Source organism: Oncorhynchus tshawytscha, linkage group LG10 (assembly GCF_018296145.1).
Source record: "Oncorhynchus tshawytscha isolate Ot180627B linkage group LG10, Otsh_v2.0, whole genome shotgun sequence".
NCBI lineage: Eukaryota > Metazoa > Chordata > Actinopteri > Salmoniformes > Salmonidae > Oncorhynchus > Oncorhynchus tshawytscha.
Window position 1 is genome coordinate 13,623,169 of NC_056438.1, and position 21,521 is coordinate 13,644,689.

A 21,521-nucleotide genomic window follows, 5' to 3' on the forward strand; every position below is an offset into this window, starting at 1 on the left:
TGTGTGTGTGTGTGTGTGTGTGTGTGTGTGTGTGTGTGTGTGTGTGTGTGTCTTTACCTATTCTAAACCATGTGAAGGGATGGTGTGATTAATGGGGAACCAATTACTTGTCTCCACAATGTCTGTGTGCTTGTCACTCCCTCCTTTGGCCTTGGAGTAGATAATGTCTAAGAAAAGATGTGTGTGGTAGTGTCTGGAACCATTGTATGTCATCTCTGATGTTGCACCTATCCTGGGGTAGTGTATGACCTAGAAGCTCACTCCCCTCAGTCAGCTTGTCCAGGTGTGTGGTCAAGAAGAGGTTTTACTTGAGATGGGAGTATCTGGAGTTGACAATCAATCTATGCCATAGAATGAGTTGGTGTTTCTGTGCTATGAAGTACCAGGAACGAGATCGGAGCCACGTCTTAGGTGCCAAACTGAACAATTAGAACAGTCTTCATAGCAAATGCTATCTGGCTGCGGGATACTCCTTTCTCATATATCAAGTTTTACCTTGTGACCCATTCCATACATCTGTTGTTTGTAATGAAGATTAAAAGGACGTATTTTTTCTATAAAATATATTTGTATTCTTCCTATATCAGAGGTACTCGTCACAACACTTGGAAGTGTTGAGCCCACAAGCCTCATCATTATAGAAGCAATTGCTCTATGCTTTCCTTATGAATACATTTTAAATAAAGTAATATCCTGATTGGTGATTGACCTTGTTTCTCCTCATTACAGATTAGAATTTCCACGACACCGCTTTGAACACTCTTAGCATTTTCTCAACCAGCTTCATGAGGTAGTCACCTGGAATGCATTTCAATTAACAGGAGTGCCTTCTTAAAAGTTCATTTCTGGAATGTATTTCCTTAATGCATTTGAGCCATTCAGTTGTGTTGTGACCAGTCCATATTATGGCAAGAACATGTCAAATAAGCAAAGAGAAACGACAGTCCATCATTATTTTAAGACATGAACGTCAGTTAATCCCGAACATTTCAAGATATTTTAAAGTTTCTTCAAGTGCAGCCGCAAAAACCATCAAGCGATATAATGAAACTGACTCTCATGAGGACCCACACAGGAATGGAAGACCCAGAGTTACCTCTGCTGCAGAGGATAAGTTCATTAGAGTTACCAGCCTCAGAAATTGCAGCCCAAATAAATTCTTCACGGAGTAACAGACACATCTCAGCATCACCTATTCAGAGGAGGCTGTGTGAATCAAGCCAAATTTCTGCAAAGAAACCACTACTAAAGGACACCAATAAGAAGAAGAGAATTGTTTGGGTCAAGAAACACAAGCAATGGACATTAGACCGATGGAAATGTGTCCTTTGGTCTGGAGTCCAAATTTAAGATTTTTGGTTCTAATCGCCGTGTCATGGTCTTTGCCTCCACAATCCCCTGACCTCAACCAAATTGAGATGGTTTGGTATGAGTCGGACTGCAGAGTTAGGGTAAATCAGCTAACAAGTGCTCATCATATGTGGGAACTCCTTCAAGACTGTTGGAAAAGCATTACAGGTGAAGCTAGTTGAGAGAATGGTGACTATTTGAAGAATCTCAAATATAAAATATATTTTGATTTGTTGAACACGTTTTGGTTACTACATGATTCCATATGTGTTATTTCATAGTTTTGATGTCTTCACTATTATTCTACAATGTAGAAAATAGTAAAAATGAAGAAAAACCCTTGAATGAGTTGGTGTTCTAAGACTTTTGACCAGTAGTGTAGCTTGAGAGGATCTGCAGAGAAGGTTGGGAGAAACTCCCCAAATACAGGTGTGCCAAGCTTGTGGCGTCATACCCAAGAAGACTTGATGCTGTAATCGCTGCCAAAGTTGCTTCAACAAAGTACTGAGTAAAGGGTCTGAATATTTATGTAAATGTGATATTTCAGTTTTTAATTTTTATACATTTGCAAAAAAATCGAAAAACCTGTTTTTTCTTTGTCATTGTATGTAGATTGATGAGGGAAAAAATACAATTGAATACATTTTAATGTAAGGCTGTAACGTAACAAAATGTGGATAAAGTCAAGCTGTCTGAATACTTTCCGAAAGCACTGTATATATATTTTTTATGTTTATCTTACATAATATAATGTAATAATGTAAAAGTATGCATTAAGGTGTCTGTAATAGAATAAACAAATATAGATATTAATAAAAGCCTTTCTATAGCTTCCAACACATTTTTTTTTTTTTACAATTAAGGAGTACCAAGATGGCGGCGCAGTGGCTTCAATTCAGTCATCCTGGGTTTATACACATTGTTGATGGCACCATGTCTGTGCATGCCAGTTGATGGAAAAGTACCAGAGAGAAAGAGAGAGAGAGAGAGTTGGGATCTGGTGGGGCGAGACAGTGTTTTCTCTGTCTCATGCAGGCGTCCGGCCTCTCTCTCTCTCCCCCTCCCTCCCTCCCTCCCCTCCCCCTCCCTCCCCGCCGCCCCTTCTCCAGACTCACATCTCCCATCGACAGATTATCAGAAATGTCCGGCCCTGCTTCACCGTAGAAGCCTCATTCCCCCTGGGGCCAACTAACGCTGACTGTCCATGCATGCATGGGGCTGAGAACACACAGACGGAGACAGAGACACACACATGGACAGAGACACACCCACACACACATACAAACAGTCTTTAACTGCCCAAGCTTCTCTGCACCTTTCTGGAATCACATTCCAACGACCTGAGCTCTCGCCCATCTCGCCACCTTTTTTTCCCAAGCCTGGAGAAATGTGTTTGTTTTCCGAGCGAGACTGTGTTTTCTGAGGAATCCAAAGAGGTTACCAAAAGGGATTAGGGGGGTAGGGGGTTGGTAGAGAGGAGTGGGAGGGGGACAGATGCCAGTCTCCTCATTCCGTGCCACATGCAAACTGGTGCCAAACTGGACAGGCAAAGTGGCCCTGCATCCTGACAATGACCAGACCAGAAACTACACTAGTGCCGTCTGTGTGGTTAGGGTTCGTGCTGTCTGTGTGGTTAGAGGTTGTGTTGTCTGTGTGGTTAGGGTTCGTGCTGTCTGTGTGGTTAGAGGTTGTGTTGTCTGTGTGGTTAGGGGGTCCTGTTGTCTGTGTGGTTAGGGGTTGTGTTGTCTGTGGGGTGAGGGGTCCTGTTGTCTGTGTGGTTAGGAGTCCTGTTGTCTGTGTGGTTAGGGTTCGTGCTGTCTGTGTGGTTAGAGGTTGTGTTGTCTGTGTGGTTAGGGTTCGTGCTGTCTGTGTGGTTAGAAGTTGTGTTGTCTGTGTGGTTAGGGTTCGTGCTGTCTGTGTGGTTAGAGGTTGTGTTGTCTGTGTGGTTAGGGGGTCCTGTTGTCTGTGTGGTTAGGGGTTGTGTTGTCTGTGGGGTGAGGGGTCCTGTTGTCTGTGTGGTTAGGAGTCCTGTTGTCTGTGTGGTTAAGGGTCGTGTTGTCTGTGTTTTTCCTGACCAAGACCCACTGTGGTCAAAACACTAGGATGTGATAGTTAAAATGTATACATTCCTAGAGAAAAAAGGTGCTATCTAGAACCCATAGGAGAACCATTTGAACAACCCTTTTTGGTTCCAGGTAGAACCTTTTTGGTTCCTGGTAGAACCCTTTTGATTTCCATGTAGGACCCTTTCCACAGAGGGTTCCACATGGACCTATGTGGAACCAAAAATGATCTCCCTGGAACCAAAAATGGTTACCCTACGGGGACATCCGAAGAACCCTTTAGGAACCCTTTTTTCTAAGAGTGTGATTGATGCCAGACTGGAGGTACAAGGACAGAGGACACACTGATTTTTCACTGTTATACATTTTGCTTGGCTAGTTATAGCCTAATGTTAGTTAGCTAACATTGAACCTGGTTGGTTAGCTACCTGCAGATTCACGCAGGGTAGTAAGGTCATGAGTTGTGATTGTGGTTAATTGTTTAGCTAGCTAGCGAGCTACATGTCTTATCAAAAGACTCCACTATGCAAGTATCCATTTCAATAGAATGTTACTGTGACAACTGTTGATAGACGTAGCTGGTAAATTCGCTCTGGCTATCTACTCCGATTTCCGACGCCGGGTAAGCTACATTTTCAGATATTACAAGTTTCAAATTTTGACATGAAGTCTTTTCATTTCAAGTTAAAGTGTACTGTTAGATAGCTAGCTAACGTTACGTGTATGATCTTATTACTTGTATCTCAGAGCTATTTGCTTGGCTAGTTAAAGTCTAATCTTAGCTAGCTAACTGTTAGCTAGCTAACATTGAACCTGGTGGTTAGCTACCTGTAGATTCATGCAGGGTAGTAACATCATGAGTTGGGATTATGGTTCATTGTTCAGCTAGCTAGCTACATGTCTTAACAAAAGACTCCACTATGCAAGTGTCCATTGTAATAGAATGTCACTGCGACAACTGTTAGCTAGTTAGTTTGGGAGATTGAATGCTATTGTTAGGACAGAACGCTCGCATCAACCCTAAAAGAGATTGGTTGAACTAAAGCTTAAGAGGGTGTGAACGATGCTGAATGGGGGTAGACAAAGAAGAGCTCTCCAGTAGGTACCAAAACATTCAAATGCCATTTTCTCAAAAGTGAGGTTACAAGTTCATCAACTTTCAAAGCAGAATTGCTTTCCCATTGTAGCTCTGTGTCTCTGCTTTTATCCAATGTAAAAAAACACAATTTCAAATTTTTGTACAGTACATAAGACCAAATCAAGGCTCTGAGATACGAATAATAACATTGTAAACGTAACGTTAGCTAGTGAGCCAGTCAGCTAACATCAGCTCGCTAGCTAACAGCACACTTTAACTTTAAATGAAAATTACTTTGTCAAAATTAGAAACATGTAATATCTGAAAATGCAGCTAGCTAGACTATTTTACCCGTATACATCATGGTTGGATGCTTCTCCCTGTCACAGATGCCATGGTTGCCCTTAGTTTGAAGATGTAATCCGGAGACAGGTGTTTTCTCCATCTCCTTAGCTATCATACTCGAATTCCACTGATTTCAAAACTCGTTCCTCCAGAAAGTGGAGAGCGACACTTATGCAGTTTTATTACACGATACATTTTTAAAAAGCTGCATTAGACAGGATTACCAAGACGTACTGACCAGCTCAACGAGACAGAAGCGTGCTATATAGCAGACCAATCTGAACTCATCTCTCGGCATGTCCAGCCCCCTCATTATCTCAGCCAATCCTGGTTAGCGGGAAGGTTGCTGACTTTTTCTGTGGCTAAACCAGCTAGGCTCGTAAGTTAACAATTTTATTTGAATTTACAGATTGAATACAAGTTTGTTAGTTAGGCACATGAAGGTTCACATGTTCCAGAAGGCATTTATGCTAAAAAAACACTTATTAAAAAAAGATTGTGTTCAAATGGCTCTTGTCACCTGTGACATATGCCTAGTTTCCTGAAATGGGTGACATAATGTATTGATGACATTCAACACTATCAGCAGTGTATAATCAGTGTGTCCTCTGTCCTTGTACCTCCACATTATGCGGCAGGTAGTCTAGTGGTTAGAGCGTTGGACGAATCTTTGAGCTGAGAAGGTGAAAATCTGTTTTTCTGCCCCTGTACAAGGTAGTTCACCCACTGTTCCTAGGCTGTCATTGGAATAAGAATGTATTCTGACTTGCCTAGTTAAATAAAGGTCAAAAATAAAATCACTATCAACAGATATGAGAATAATCCATAACATTCAGTATAAAGTGACCATCAACCCACACCTGGAAATCATGAGTACAGATGTAGGATCTTAATTTCAGCCAGTTTGCTACAGCAGAAAAATCATTTTGCAGGAACAGATTATGTGAATTATTATGTCTGCACGTACACAGGCAGTGTCACGTTCTGACCCTAGTTATTGTGTTAATTGTTTGTTTTAGTTGGTCAGGACGTGAGTTGGGTGGGCATTCTATGTTTTGTGTGTCTAGGTTGTTTTTCTGTGTTCCGCCTAGTATGGTTCTCAATCAGAGGCAGGTGTCGTTAGTTGTCTCTGATTGAGAATCATACTTAGGTAGCCTGGGTTTCACTGTTGTTTGGTGGGTGGTTGTTTCCGTGTCGGTGTTTTACACCACACGGTACTGTTTTCGGTTTTCGTTATTCACGTTACGTTTATTGTTTTGTATGGAGTGTTCAGTTTATGTGTTTAATAAACAACCATGGACACTTATCACGCCGCATATTGGTCCTCCGATACTTCTCGCCTCTCCTCTTCAGACTAAGAGGAGGAAAACCATTACAGGCAGCCTAATTCAGATTTTTTTTGCCCAATTATGGGCAAAAGAGCTGATCCGACTGGTCAAAATACCAATTAGTGGAAAACGATCAGAATTGGGCTGCCTGTGTAAATGCCGTCTAAGTGGATTATAATTTATGGATATTTTTGTAGGGGTTGATAGATTTTTTTGGAAGGGAAAATTACAAAAAATGACAAACTTCAGAAGCCTTTTTTAAACCTCAAATACACTACAGGTTTTACATTTCCTGCATTACAGATCTCCTGCATCAGGGTAATCAAATTAAGATCCTAGATTTGTAGGCATAAAGTGACAAATATATACACTCTTTGCCAGATTAATTGAATGAGATCATATTCTCATTTACAGCAACAGATGTGTAATCCAATCCATTTGCTTTATACTCCTACTCTTGGTCCCACTCTCTTTACCTTTTATCTTTCTCTCTCTCCCCGTCTCAATCTACTCTCTCCCTCATTCCTATCCTCTCTCTTCCCCATCTCTATCAATCTCTCCCCCTCTCAATCTACTCTCTCCCTCATTCCTATCCTCTCTCTTCCCCATCTCTATCAATCTCTCCCCCTCATTCCTATCCTCTCTCTTCCCCATCTCTATCAATCTCTCCCTCATTCCTATCCTCTCTCTTCCCCATCTCTATCAATCTCTCCCCCTCTCAATCTACTCTCTCCATCATTCCTATCCTCTCTTCCCCATCTCTATCAATCTCTCTCCCTGTCTCAATCTACTCTCTCCCTCATTCCTATCCTCTCTCTTCCCCATCTCTATCAATCTCTCCCCCTCTCAATCTACTCTCTCCCTCATTCCTATCCTCTCTCTTCCCCATCTCTATCAATCTCTCCCTCATTCCTATCCTCTCTCTTCCCCACCTCTATCAATCTCTCCCCCTCTCAATCTACTCTCTTCCTCATTCCTATCCTCTCTCTTCCCCATCTCTATCAATCTCTCCCCATCCCTATCAATCTGTCTCCCTCATTCTTATCCTCTCTCTTCCCCATCTCTATCAATCTCTCTCCCTGTCTCAATCTACTCTCTCCCTCATTCCTATCCTCTCTCTTCCCCATCTCTATCAATCTCTCCCCCTCTCAATCTACTCTCTCCCTCATTCCTATCCTCTCTCTTCCCCATCTCTATCAATCTCTCCCTCATTCCTATCCTCTCTCTTCCCTATCTCTATCAATCTCTCTCCCTCATTCCTATCCTCTCTCTTCCCCATCTCTATCAATCTCTCCCCCTCTCAATCTACTCTCTCCCTCATTCTTATCCATCTCTATCAATCTCTCTCCCTCTCATTCTACTCTCTCCCTCATTCCTATCCTCTCTTCCCCATCTCTATCAATCTCTCTCCCTCTCAATCTCTCCCTCATTCCTATCCTCTCTCTACCACATCTCTATCAATCTCTCTCCCTCATTCCTATCCTGTCTCTTCCCCATCTCTATCAATCTCTCCCTCATTCCTATCCTCTCTCTTCCCCATCTCTATCGATCTCTCTCCCTCATTCCTATCCTCTCTCTTCCCCATCTCTATCGATCTCTCTCCCTCTCAATCTCCTCTCTCCCTCATTCATCTCCTCTCTCTTCCCCATCTCTATAAATCTCTCTCCCTCTCAATCTACTCTCTCCCTCATTCCTATCCTCTCTCTTCCCCATCTCTATCAATCTCTCCCCCTCTCAATCTACTCTCCCTCATTCCTATCCTCTCTCTTCCCCATCTCTTCATCGATCTATCTCTCTCTTGCCCTTTTCCACCTTTCTCTCTCACTCCCTTTCTCTCCTTCATCTTCCTTCTCCAACCCTTTTCCTTTCCTCCATCCCCACTTTCTCTTTCCTTTCCTTCTCCTCCCTTTCTTTCTCCTCCCTCCTCCTCCCTCGCTTCCCCCCCAGCTGTAAGGATGAAGATTGAGAACAGCCTGCCCCGCCCCCAGCTTCCCGAGACTCCGCCCCAGACAGGCCTGCAGTTCACCGTGGCGACGGAGGAGGACTTTGATGAGATCATGGCCATAAGCCAAGACATCTACGGAGGGCTTGACTACCTACCGACCCGCTACACCGCCTGGCTATCCGAGTCCAACCGCACTGTCATACTGGCCCGCAAGCAGGGCAAAGTGGTGAGAAAAGGTTATAAAGTGTGTCATAAACCTGTTATAGCATGTGTATAAGGGTTCTATTACGGGTGTTATAAGAGTGTTATGAACGCTAACAAGCATGGCTGTCCGAGCTCAACCGCACCGTCATACAGGCACGTAAGCAGGTCAAAGTGGTGAAAAATTGTTATTAAAGTGTTATAAATGTGTTATAGCATGTTTATAAGGCCATTATAAGGGCTGTATTAGAAGCTACCAGTATCTGCTACATCACCTGGCTGTCCGAGACCAACCTGCCGCCACACTACTGCTTTGCACGCAAGCAGGGCAAAGTGTTGTGAGAAGGAGTGACAAGAGCATTACAAGGGTGTTACCATAGAAATAGAATCCATGTTAGAAGAGTCCTTAAGGAACCTGTTCTACTTTGGAACCATTGAGAGTTATTTTACCTAGAAACAACCATGAAAAAATGACAAGAAAATGACTCACAAAATGTATTTATTCAGTTGTTCATAATCTCCCTTTGTTTTTCTTTTCCCTCTCCTTTGTTCCCCATCTCCTTTATCCCTCTCTTCTTCATTTATCCCATCTTCCCTCAACAGATTGCCCTGGAGTCGGTGTGTGTGATTGACGATGGTGAGACCATGCTGGTGGAGGGGTTACGTGTGGCCCCCCAGGAAAGAGGGAAGGGTGTGGCAGGGGTGCTGCTACGGTTCTGCTCTCAACTGGTCAAGTCCAAGTGGCCTGAGGTGAAGGTGACCAGGCTGACCCGTGATGACCAGCTGGGGCCCAAGGACTTCCAGAAGTACCGCCTCATCACCAAACAGGTAGGTATTGGTTGATTATTTAATTGCTTGGTTGATTGGTTAATTGCTTGGTTGATTGGTTAATTGCTAAGTTGATTGGTTAATTGATGGATTTGTACCATAAGTCAAGTATTCCAAGTTGTCAATTTTGTTTCTAGTTATTTCTATAGTCGTTATATTTGTGACTAGACTCAGACCTGAGTCAAGCCATTATAACTCAAATCTACTTTTGCAGTTTACAAAGAATTGTCAGGGAAGCATGTTTTACCAAAATGACAGATTTAACCTTTCACAATGCTTCATTATGTGATACATTTGATTCACAGTCTATTATCCAACCATACAAGCATCTCTTTACCCTACACCATTTCACCACAGCCTTTCTCCCTAAGGGCATACTGCTGGTTCGCTTCAATGCTGAAGATCTCAAGCTCCGGCTCTCCGAACTGGGACCGGTTGTGACCCTTCCCACCTACTCCGAAGGTACCCCCCAGGGTTCTGACACCCCTCTGGTTCCCCCTGTCCTTCTGGACCTCAACGAGGCCCACCAGATGTTCCTCAACTCGGGCCTGATGTCCAACGTACTCCCCAACGCTACCATCGTCCAGGACTGGCAGCCGTTCAAGCCAGTGCCCAGCAACATGGTCATTCTTCTGAAGAAGGTAAGATTATAATCACAGGAGGACCACAATGGAAATAAGTCAGTTGACTTTATCATGCTTTAGGATTGCAAACTTCTGGAAACCTTCATAAAAATGTGTGTTTTTAATCATTGATGATTTTTTTGATGTATTGTCGTACTCCCATGACTGGGGCAACTCTATATGTATCTCACATTTCTCAAATAAAATTGATGAATTGATTAATTCAAGGACATCGACTGGATGGTGGACGACCGCTACACCCCCACTGTGGCCAGCCTGTGCACCCACCCCTTCTGGGTTCCTGGAGGTCCTCGCGGAGTTGGGACGGACACGTACTACCTCAACATCGACGTGTTTGGCAAGGACATAGGCCTGGTGCTCCATCAGTTCCTGAGTCACCTGAGGCGCCACGCCACCACCCTGAAGGGGCACGTCATGTGCCAGATGTTCCTGGATCCTCCCATGTGGAAACCCATGGCCGAGTTCTGTTGCCAGACACTGAATGTGGAGCTGGTGAAGGAATACACGGAGCAATGCGTGGTCGAGTCGGATGTCGTGTAGCCCGGAGGAAGAGGAAGGAGGAAGAGGAAGAGGAGAGACAAGATGGAAGAAGAAGTAACATGAAATCATTTTAAAAGTTTCCAGAGACCCAATGAACGAATGAACCTCATTCTCTTTAGAAAATGAAATGGAAAATTTCCCCAAGAAACTTCAGAAGGATTGGCAACAACCTCGCTAAGCAACTCTAGCGAAACACCTCAGAAGCTGCATAATATTTGCAATATGTTTGATTTGAACACTACCGCTAACAGAAATATTTTACACAAAAAAAGGCAGCTACATGAAAAACTTTTGACTAATTAGTTTGAATTAACTTCTCACCGTTTTTTTTTTCAACCATTCAGTCATTTACACAAATCTAGCTCTGTTATTCCTGTTATTCCTTTAAAAAAGACAAAAAGACAAATGCAAGCTAGCTTGGAGAATATCATGCCTTTCAATCCTTTTAATGTAAATATAAAGTATAAATATGTACACATTCTGAATTGCAAATAAGTCTGCACAACTCTTGAGGCACTTTATGAAACCATATGGGCTGTTGTGCTAAAGTGCAAGTGATGACGGGAGGAGGAAGGGAGTCGTTTAACTTTTAGAAATTACAGAATATAACTGATTCAGAACGCATCACTCCCATGGTAACGGTAGAAATCCTTATGGACCTAATCTATCCAACACCATATCCCCAAATACTGTCCAACAAACAATAGCCCTTCAGTGAATCTTACAGAGCATTTGCACGCTTATAATTCACACAAAATGGCTGAAACGCAACAGCTACAATTACACTTAGTTTATAACACTAAAACATGGCCAGTTTGCATTTAAAACAATTTCATTTTTTTAAACAATTGCTCAGATGTTTTGTTTTTATGTTTTTAAGCACTTAATCATATTGCTAATTTATTGTTACTTTTCCTCGTGTACTTGAATGCAACCGTAGTATCTAAAGAGGTAATATATTATCAGCAGAAGCTTTCTGGAGGCTTTCTAATACTTAATGTGCAATCCAAGCTTACTCTATAGTACATTGCTAGTAGTGTGAAAAAGGGAGCTGTACTTACTTTACAGTAAACCACAAAGACTAAAACAATTTAACTAATGTAGTTCTGATTGACTTAACATTAACAACATTGTTCAGTAGCTAGAGAAATAATTCCATGGTAAATGTCGCCATCGCAAATATTAGCTGACAACCTTTGTAAAGACTGAATTGTAGTCCCTCATCAACATAGACTCAGTCATCAGACATGCTGTGAAACAGCCCTCTGAAACCATTTTAAGCTTCGTAGCCACTCTAAGATGCTTCATAACCCCTCTACGAAGCTCCATAGCTACCCTAAGAAGCTTCATAAGCTTTGGGACATGATCAGAGCTCAGATAAGCAAATGGGACACCCTTTGCTCTCGAAAGTTTCATAACCACTCTACTAAGCTTCATAGCCACTCTAAGAAGCTTTATAAGCTTTCGGCTCTTGAACGTTCCCTTTAAGACATGATGCCCTTGACACTATGTAGCACTGAACGAGCCTACATTGCAACCCCCAACTTGAGACTAAAACCACTACAGATCAGTTACTGGCCACTTCACTGACTCCAACCTGCCCTCGTTGTAAAAGGGACCTTGTTGTAAAGGATGAAATGGACGGAGGAAGAGAATAGCTTTTTATTTTTTGGTAGACTGATCAGTGGTTTGCCTGTCTTTCCCTGACTCTAAAGGATGAACGCACTCACCCATGATAACTGAAGAATTTAGGACTGGATCAATATCGGACGATGGATGAGATGCCTGGAGAAAGTGGAATGAAGAATGAAGCAAATTACATACCGGATTCCATATTCTTCAAACCAACAAAACAATACTTTGTCAAGGCTGACAATGATTTTCTCAGTTCTCTGAGAAGCACTTCCTATTTTTTTCACCGATCGAAGAAGCAAACATGGACTGACCCCCCTTCTTTTGCTGTGGCGAGTCGTGAGGAAGCCAAAGATGAAGATGAAGATGTGAGTTGCCTGACTCCAGTGGCGAAGAGAAGAAGCAGTACACAATCATTCCTACACCACCCCACCCTTGTCTCTAAAGGCATTCCCCTACACAACGTACGAAACCCCACATGAAACCCCCCAATCAAATCATTTCTAAGAAATTCTCCATCATATGGGAAGGTGGAGCTTTTCCTCACAAGCCCATACAACCCCTCTCTCTGTCCATCTCTCCTCATGAATAGATTGAAGACCAATTTAAAGCCACTGAGTTTAAAACATCACTATGTAGGTTATATAAATCTCTTGGCTGGTCAAATGTAAGGTTCCCTGGATGCACTGTCGTATCCATGCCGACCATCTGGTGTATGTAAATGATCTTGGAGAGCGTGCTTTCCTGCTGCTAGTGTGTGCCCACAAGACCAGATGATTTACCAAACGTATTGTTCAGAAAACGGCCTAGTTAAATTTCTCCCTATTTTTTTAAAGCTGGTTTGAACAATTCAGATTTTGGCTTCGTAGGCTACGCCACAACACGAGAGTAGTCGTTTTGAATTTACCTTGGTGGTGGTTGGACATTTAATGAATAGAGCTCAGTGTATTTACAAAAAGGTCACTGAGATGGGAGAATATGAGCTAATTTGTCTCTTTGATTTTAAAAACATTTGAAAAACTCCAGTCCAGTCCACACCCCATATCTGTGTCTGTCGGACTGCACGATTGGCAAATGGAAAGCAGTTCTACTGTTACTTCATGTTCTCCTTATCTCGCCATGGTAAAGTTAAAAGCATCTGAGTGCGAGTGGGGAGTGTGATTTTATAATTCCACAGTGTCACGGTGGTGTTGGTGTTAGTGGCGGTAGTGGACTTTGCATGGTCACAGACACACAGTGTTGCATTGTATGACTGCCGATATACCCTGCATAGTCCACAGATCCACAGATCAACTGATCCAATGGCTGTCCAAGACCATATGGCTAAAATGGATACCAGTACACACCGCAGCACGTCCAGGGATACGACAGGTTGGAGGGTATTTGGTTGGAGGGTGAACACAATCTTTGATATGATGCACACAGACATGTATTAAAAACTTTAAAACTATTCCCACAGCCTCACCATGCCCATGCAGTCTATTGCCCAAATGCCCACTACTTACCCACCCAACAACATGTTCTAATCAATGTTGTATCCACTACTACGATAGAGACAAGGTTGTTGTCATTCAAACTGCCTCAGTCCTCAACATACACATCCAGTAAAGACTATATCCCACCTCCATCTTCATACGGACTAGACATGATGGTTTTTATCTTAATTGTTGTCTGGTGAATTGGTGGTTTGTCACCTGGTATATTTCTGTACTGTATATTTCTATATTTGACATGCAGATATATGCACAGTGTTTCAGGGAGATGTGAATGTTGAAATAAGATGCAGTACTGTAGGTGTCTTTTGTCTTGTTCTTAAAGGTATGTTTTGTGTGTTTGAGGGAAAGCTCGAAGGAGAATGTTTGGCAGAGATCCAATGAGATTTGATTGGTTATAGAGTGCTCCAAATCTGATAATTCCGGACTCATTCCAGAATTAAAATAATTCCGGGCACTCTTAAAAGATTATGTAGCAGTACAAGTCATCCACTGTTGCAACATGGGAACTCTCCTTCCTCCCTTGTCCCCCATTCCACACACACAGCCGAGAGAACAAATGGTGTTGAACCAACAGCTTTGGGAATAGATATGATGAACAGGGTCGATATTTAAGTGTTTCCTAAAGCACTGTGTATTAGTACGTGACATGCATTTTACATGTGAAAGATACTGTATGGTTATGTACTAAACCAGGAGGAGGGTATTTAATGCTCTCCCTTGATTAGGGGGTTCTTAACACAATGAGGTTACTGTTACTGCACTGTGCTGCCATTGAGTCGGAGCTCGGTCTGAGGGCGGTAAAGTAAGCACTTTGTTCAGCCGATTCATTGGCTCTCTGCTGCTGTGATAATGTCGGGGAGGGAAGCAGGGTGAAGTGAAACCGAAAGGATGTGACATCAGTCATTCATAGTTCTAACTGAACAGCTGGTGTGTTCTGTCGCGCTGTCATCGTCGTCAAGGTCGATGTTAATCAGCCACTGTTATGGAGCAAACGTTAGATTGAGACTAAACACCCTGTGTGTCATCAGTTCAAGCGCACTGTGCTTGTCCATTGCCGCGACAGACGAAGAACTATTATTGAATAATTTATCGTTATGAATCTGATTGCATGCTTAGTTCTATATTTGCTGATTAAACATAAATGTCATATTTCCCCCCCCCAAAATATATTTATTTTTATTAATTAAGACATTAACGATCAAGTTTGATGTACAAACCGTACTTCATCTGATGGCTGGTTATCATTTAGCTGTGACTCTGTGTTCTCTGATTGTACAAATGTATGCAGGTGTTCTTTGTGTCTTTTTAAAAAATACTAATGATTTCCTCTTATATACCTTGTATTCCAACCATCCCATTCTTTTCATTTTAATTCCTCACCGCTTTTCACTTTGTTCTTAAAACCGTCACAACATTTAATCTCTTTAAATCTATATTTGGTCATTTTGAATACGGACACACTTGCAGTATTATAAACAGCTGGAGCTGAGATGAAGTAGATGAATGGGAGTTGCTACAGTTCTTAGCATTTTGTCTGACAGAAAGTGTGACAGGTGCCATGGTGACGTGGTTGAAACAGACGGGAGGAAGTTCAGAGATGAGCTTCTATTGATAACATAGACTGATCCCAGATCTGTTTGCGTTTTAGCCAACTCCTCTGTCTATGATAGTCAGACAAATTTGGCTGAAGTACGTACTGATCTCGGACCATTATAGTGGCTCGTTTTAGTAGTTATGGCTATGCTTGGTGGTGAAGAAGGGGAGAGTAAACCGAAACCCTCATCCCTCATTTATGAAATGGTGGAGGTGGAGGTCATAAAGATGAGGGGGATGGAGGACGGAGAGGTCAGGGAGAGAGGGAAGGAGGGATGGTGTGGGTGTTGTGGAGGAGGAGATGAGGGAGTTTCTCTCTGTCTCTTATTGTAGTACCTAAGAGGCTAAACCAGGGGAGGATGGTTACAGTAGGTTACAGAACCCTGAAAAAGTCTATGAAGCTTTGTCGCCAAGCTAAGATGCTTTATAACCACTCTATGAAGCTCCACACGGTAGAGTCTGACCTTTAACCCACATGCACAGTATGTAGGTAAAAGTTCAGACAAAAACGTGGGGGAGACAGAGATAGCAACAGTAGGGAGAGGTGAATGACAATAGAGGACCAGGCCGGTCAAACTATTTATATCTACTACATTGTTATGTATCCACACTATGTACCCTTCTAGTGTCTAGGGCAGAGCACATGACTTCCTGGTTCTCTAGCTACCCATGGACAGCAGGTGTAAAACACCGGTGACAATTTATCACTCACAACGCTGACATTGAGACACTGACTAGACCAGAGCTCTCCAACCCTGTTCCTGGAGAGCTACCCTCCTGCAGCTTTTAACCCCAGTTGTAACTAACCGGATTTAGCTTATCAACCAGCTGGGTTATTAGAATCAGGTTCGCCGGTTTAGGGTTGGAGTGAAATCCGTGAGGACGGTCGCTCTCCAGGAACAGCGTTGGAGATCCCAGTTCTAGAGTCAGTGTGTCTCAAGTCAGTGTTGTGAGTGATAGACTGTCACCAGTGTTTTACACCTGCTGCCCATGGGTAGCTAGAGAACCAGGAAGTCAAGTTAAAGCTGTTCTGTTTGCAGACTGAGGCTGTGTTCAGAGTGAACATCTATTCCCTACATAGTGCACACTAGGCAATAGTGTGCCATTTGGGACGCACATTCAGTGTCCTTTCCAAGCTAAAATACATTTGGCTTATCGTTGAATCCCCTATGGTGAGGTGAGAGCCAGCAAGGTTTGTATTTATATCTATAGGCTAACTCCACATGAGATGGAGTTGAAGGCCCGTCACCTGCTGATATTAGGATACATGATACAGTAAGGCCCCTTAAACACACACTCACACACACACACACTTTATACACAGACAGAAGAGTCTATTCCTCTCCTAAACTGCTTACTGCTTAGCCAGTGACATTTAAGAGGCTACGACGACAGTTAGCTAGAGTTTCAGATTTGTGTGTGGGTGCATGTGTAGATGTGTAGATGTGTGTGTGTGTGAGTGAGTGCGTGTCTGTGTGTGTAATCTGTCGATGTGTCACAGTGTCTGGTTGCACGGCGAGAGACACAGAGACCCTTTTCAGACAGATTTCTCAGATGGTTGTGAATGGAAAGTCTGGTTGTGTCCCAAATGGCACCATGCTACCTATGTAGGGTACTACTTTTAACTAGGGCCCATAGGGAATAGGGCAAGATTTAGGGCAACAACTCTGCGAAAGAGAGAACGGGGGGAAGGGGCAGAGGAAAAAGAGGGAAAGGGGAGAGGTTAGGGAAAAGAGAGAGAGTTTTTCAGATGCTTGTTGTGGGTTTTGGAGAGAGACAGATTGGTACCTACAGTACTGTCTGGTTTTATGGCTGTTGGAAGCTGCTGCTGGTGAAAGTGGTTTTGGCTGGGTGTTTAATAAGGATCTAGGACTGCGTGGAATGGATTCAAACAGCTGTCTCGACCAGTTATTGGGATCGAGTAACCACGAGTAATGTAGATGTACACACACACAGACACACACACACACTTGCAACATATGTAACACACACACACCCACACACACACGCTTGCACATTTAACACATTTGAAAACTATTTTTTCACAATCCTATTTTTCTATATCTTCTAAATGAGTGAAAGCAAAGACCCTAATGCATGTTTTATTATGGCCTTGTCAACTTCAGAAAGGGCTGTTGAATTTATATTTCATTTTGTTCTCAGTTTTTCATCCATTCATTTATTTGTTTATTTCTCCTTCTTTTAACCCTCTGTATTCAGACACATCTTAATCTATGACAAAGATTAGGATAATTTTGTGACCCCATTTTTGTCTGAACCTGGGAAAGGAATCAAGAAGAAAAGCACAAATGAACCCTTGATTGCCTGACTACTAGCAAATATAAAGTCTTTGCCAAATTATAAATTCAACTAAAACCACCATCAAAACAAAACTGGAAATAAACTGGAAAGACACAACAAAACTGAAAAGGCAGCTGGAATTGACCAGTGGGTACAAGCTTTTGAAGTGTGTTCTTCTTAATGTCCTGCTTAAGGGAAAAACTAAGAAAAAACCCTTGTGAGAAAAAAAAAACAAATCTAATCTTACTACTTGGCCATACTGCACCATGCCAATGCCTCTTTTGTGAACAACTACTGTATGTGTGCTCTTGTGCAATTATCTCTTATGTTACTGTTGATGCGAAATACTGTAAGGAACATGGGAGTGGTAGAAACCGTAGGAATAGAAACATGGCCGCTGTTACTGTTGATTTGAATGTGAATGGCCGTTCTAGGAATTCTATTTCGATGGGCGAGAAACGCAGCTGGACCTTCTACCCTATCAATCTGTGACCATGCATATAGCCCAAGTGTTGTGATACCTAATGATGCTAACCGTGCTACATGCATGTTATCCAACCCAAATTATCATCTGACTGTCCTGCATATACAGTACAGTAATATATGTGGCCTGGTCACGTTTGTGTGTACATTGTAAATAACCTAAAAGCCTATCTATCCATCTAAAGGGCAGAAAACAAGACACAGCATATTGTAATTTTGTACGTTTGAACAGAGATTTCAGATGCTATGTGCAAGATAAAAACAAACACTAAAACACAGTTTCTGGTTACGTCTCCACACCCAAGTTCTGAAAACATTTTATATGGGGAATGATTTTTCTGTAACACCAGATGTAAAGGGGGGGAGGGTAGATTTCTGTGTAACACCAGACATGGTCATTCAGTGGGTTTTCATTCAATTCAATTCAAACTTATTAGAGCTTTGTGATGAAATAGTCCACCAGCACATTCATTCCTTAGGTAATGTTGAGTGAATACTCTTACTCCGTTTCCTTATTTCTTTCTTCTTCACATCCAAACATGTAAAGAAAAGAAACAGCATATTATTCCCTTTATAAGGTGGAATCCACCTGAACACTGGGGTTTTTTGGGGTCTGAAGTCGTACCAAAGACTTCTCAGATGGTCTCCCAAGGCAACGCAGCAAAGACCCAACTGTCAATCTATATATTATTGTTATCAGAATCAGCTTTGGTTATCTATGATAACAAGGTCCAAACACAGCTTCTCTGTACGACCTACTATACAAATTCTCCTAAATGTACCTGTGCAGAAATTGACCGATTCCAATAACTGCTGAGCCTGAAAGAGATTTAAAAATAATTAGAGATATTTTGAGATTAGATATATCTGGATACGCTGAATAATCAAATTAAACAAACAGACAGCTGAGGTTAAAGACATGGCCGCTCATGATTGTTGCTCATGATTGTTTTTATTTTTCAACAACAAGAAATACTCACACTTACCTTGCCAAGCTTTCACTATAGCGGTCCAACTAAATGACCAATGTCTGAATAAACACACATACCGTATATAGATTTAGGTTAGATGAAAATGCCCAGACCTTGACCCCTGCTCGGAACCACCAAGGTCATAGGTCAAAGGTCATAGAGCAAAGGTTATGGTTCCGGAGTTTTCATTTAGCCCTTTTTCCTTGATATGGCTGCAGCTGTTGAGTATCCGCTAGAGTTTCACGATTATATACGGACGCACAGTACAGTGTAAAATATATTGTACGTTGAAGCCTATATGTCATTGACTCACAGTTATAACAGGTTATAACCAAGATCCTGTGAGATAAAAGACAGGATATATATTCATTTATCTCGTAACTTTACAGTTTTAAATCATTTTAGTGAGACTTCTTATTGGATTCACAGCTGTGTGTCTGTCGAGGTGGTAAATACAGTGGTCATGCCATTTGAAGGTATGCTGGTAATCTGGAAAAAATGTATCTTTTTTTTTTCTTGGTCCTTCTATTCATTTTAATATTTTATTTTATTCCCAACTTTCTCTGCTTATTCTCAAGCGGTGATTTGGAGAATTTTCTTTTCTCATTTTTTTTTCTCATTTTTTAAATGTATTATTATGTTTTTTGATTCTTATTATTTTTCAGTTATCAGAAGCTATTTTTTTGTGAGACTGAGATGCAAAACTATTTTAAATACAATACTTAAAAAAACGACTTTACAATCTACGAGAGATCTATGGGATGTGTTTTTTTCTCTCTCCAATTCGGATGCAAAAATGTGTGTATGTTGGGGATTGACAATGGGTATGGAACAGAAACATGTGGCTAGGTTTACACGGAGTCCGACCACACTCAGCATAATACTTAAGAAACGTCTTAAGACAATACGTAAGATGCTAATTAATAAGATATGCATTTTTACTTTGTCTAGGGCAATACTTATTCCTGTTTTGACCTAATATTCGAGTTATGCATTTTTTTAAGTTGTCAAGGCTAGGCAGGTTAGCTAGTATTATTAACGTTGTAAAAACTAGACAGGTTAGCTAGTATTATTAACGTTGTAAAAACTAGACAGGTTAGCTAGTATTATTAACGTTGTAAAAACTAGACAGGTTAGCTAGTATTATTAACGTTGTAAAAACTAGACAGGTTAGCTAGTATTATTAATGTTGTAAAAACTAGACAGGTTAGCTAGTATTATTAACGTTGTAAAAACTAGACAGGTTAGCTAGTATTATTAACGTTGTAAAAACTAGACAGGTTAGCTAGTATTATTAACGTTGTATAGATATTAATGTTGTGCTACTATTCTTTTGGGGGAAAGTATAGACTTAGGTATGGGGCACAGGATAGATGTTAAAGTTAAATAACACACCTCACACACACACACTCCCAAAATGATTTTTCAGTGTAAACCTAGCCATATACTTACATGGAATACAATTTTTTGAATGCTTTATAATCATAAAGTGATTGCTACAAATGGGTTAGTAGTAGTATTTAGTGATAAAAAAATATATATTTTTAATTTTGCTTGCATTTATATAATATTGTTGTAGTAGTAGTAATACTGTAAAAAAATGTGTACATTTCAACATACCTCCCTTTCTCTCCATTCTCTGGATAAGTAGTTTAATCAAGGACATTTTAACATCTACAAACATATAAACCTTATTAAGTGTATATTGCAACATTGTTAAGGACAAAACAGCCGTGGAACACAGTAACTTTGTTTAATTATAGAAACTATTGTGAAGTCAAGTCCAGGCTGTTTATGTATGTAGTAGTATTTGAGTAGTATTTTTGTCGTAGTATATTCTGAGATGAAGTAATGATGAAAGTAACAAACATGGCAGAAATGCATATTGTTAGAAAATGAAACTCCGCACTACAGACGGATGTTTTCAAAAGTTATTTGTTGATTGTTTCTTTATTATCATTTTTGTTCTTTTTTTTACATTTATTTTTTACTTTCTCTGTTCAGATTTTTGCCTTTGTTAGGTGTTGTTAGCTAAAAAGATAACATTTTTTAAAAACGAAACAACAAGGGCATGTCAGAATGTTAAGCTCTTTCTATATATTAAAAGAGCTCACTTTTTGTGTTAGAGTTACGGAAATTTACAAGGACAAAAAAAAGAAAAGAAAACAAGAGAAATAAAGGTGGGGTGGTGAGATGTGTGTGTTTTACAGGGGCACAAACAAACAAAACACCAATACCACGTGAGAGTGTTATTACGCATCGCAATGTACAAACACACAAACAGACACCGAATTTTCCCCCAAGCACTTCTAGCCTACCCAATTGACCAAAACTGGCATATATCATTTTCTTTCTTCACATTTTACAGTTACATCTTAAGATAGCTATTTTAAGATAGCTAGGTGAGACAACCACATATGTCAATTATAGTAAGTACATTTAAGAGTGTGTTTACAATCAAACACACAAACACAGTAGAATGTTGTGTGGGTTGTAATCGACGTTAAGTTGACATTTGGGTAAAACCGTTTGTAAACCTTGTCTGAAATGCTGAAACTAAAAGGGGCTTGATGGGTGGATGGTTTCTGAAATGCTGAAACTAAAAGGGGCTTGAGGTTCCATTAGTCAGGGGTTCCATTAGTCAGGGGTTTCATGAGTCAGCGGTTCCATGAGACAGCGGTTCCATTAGTCAGGGGTTCCATGAGTCAGGGGTTCCATGAGTC

The 21,521-nt window shown here is 41.2% G+C and overlaps 1 protein-coding gene across 1 annotated transcript in view; it reads left to right on the top strand.

The window, feature by feature from the left end:
- The window catches only part of LOC112259748 (histidine N-acetyltransferase), a 33,968-nt gene extending 12,978 nt beyond the window's left edge, over positions 1–20,990 (top strand). Inside the window, exons 2-5 of the mRNA XM_024434375.2 lie at positions 8,112–8,335; positions 8,914–9,138; positions 9,510–9,779; positions 9,990–20,990. Of these exons, the coding sequence (XP_024290143.1) occupies positions 8,120–8,335; positions 8,914–9,138; positions 9,510–9,779; positions 9,990–10,322 (1,044 nt within the window). The 5' untranslated portion in view covers positions 8,112–8,119 and the 3' untranslated portion in view covers positions 10,323–20,990. The remainder of the gene's footprint in view (positions 1–8,111; positions 8,336–8,913; positions 9,139–9,509; positions 9,780–9,989) is intronic.
- The last annotated feature ends 531 nt before the right edge of the window (positions 20,991–21,521 follow it).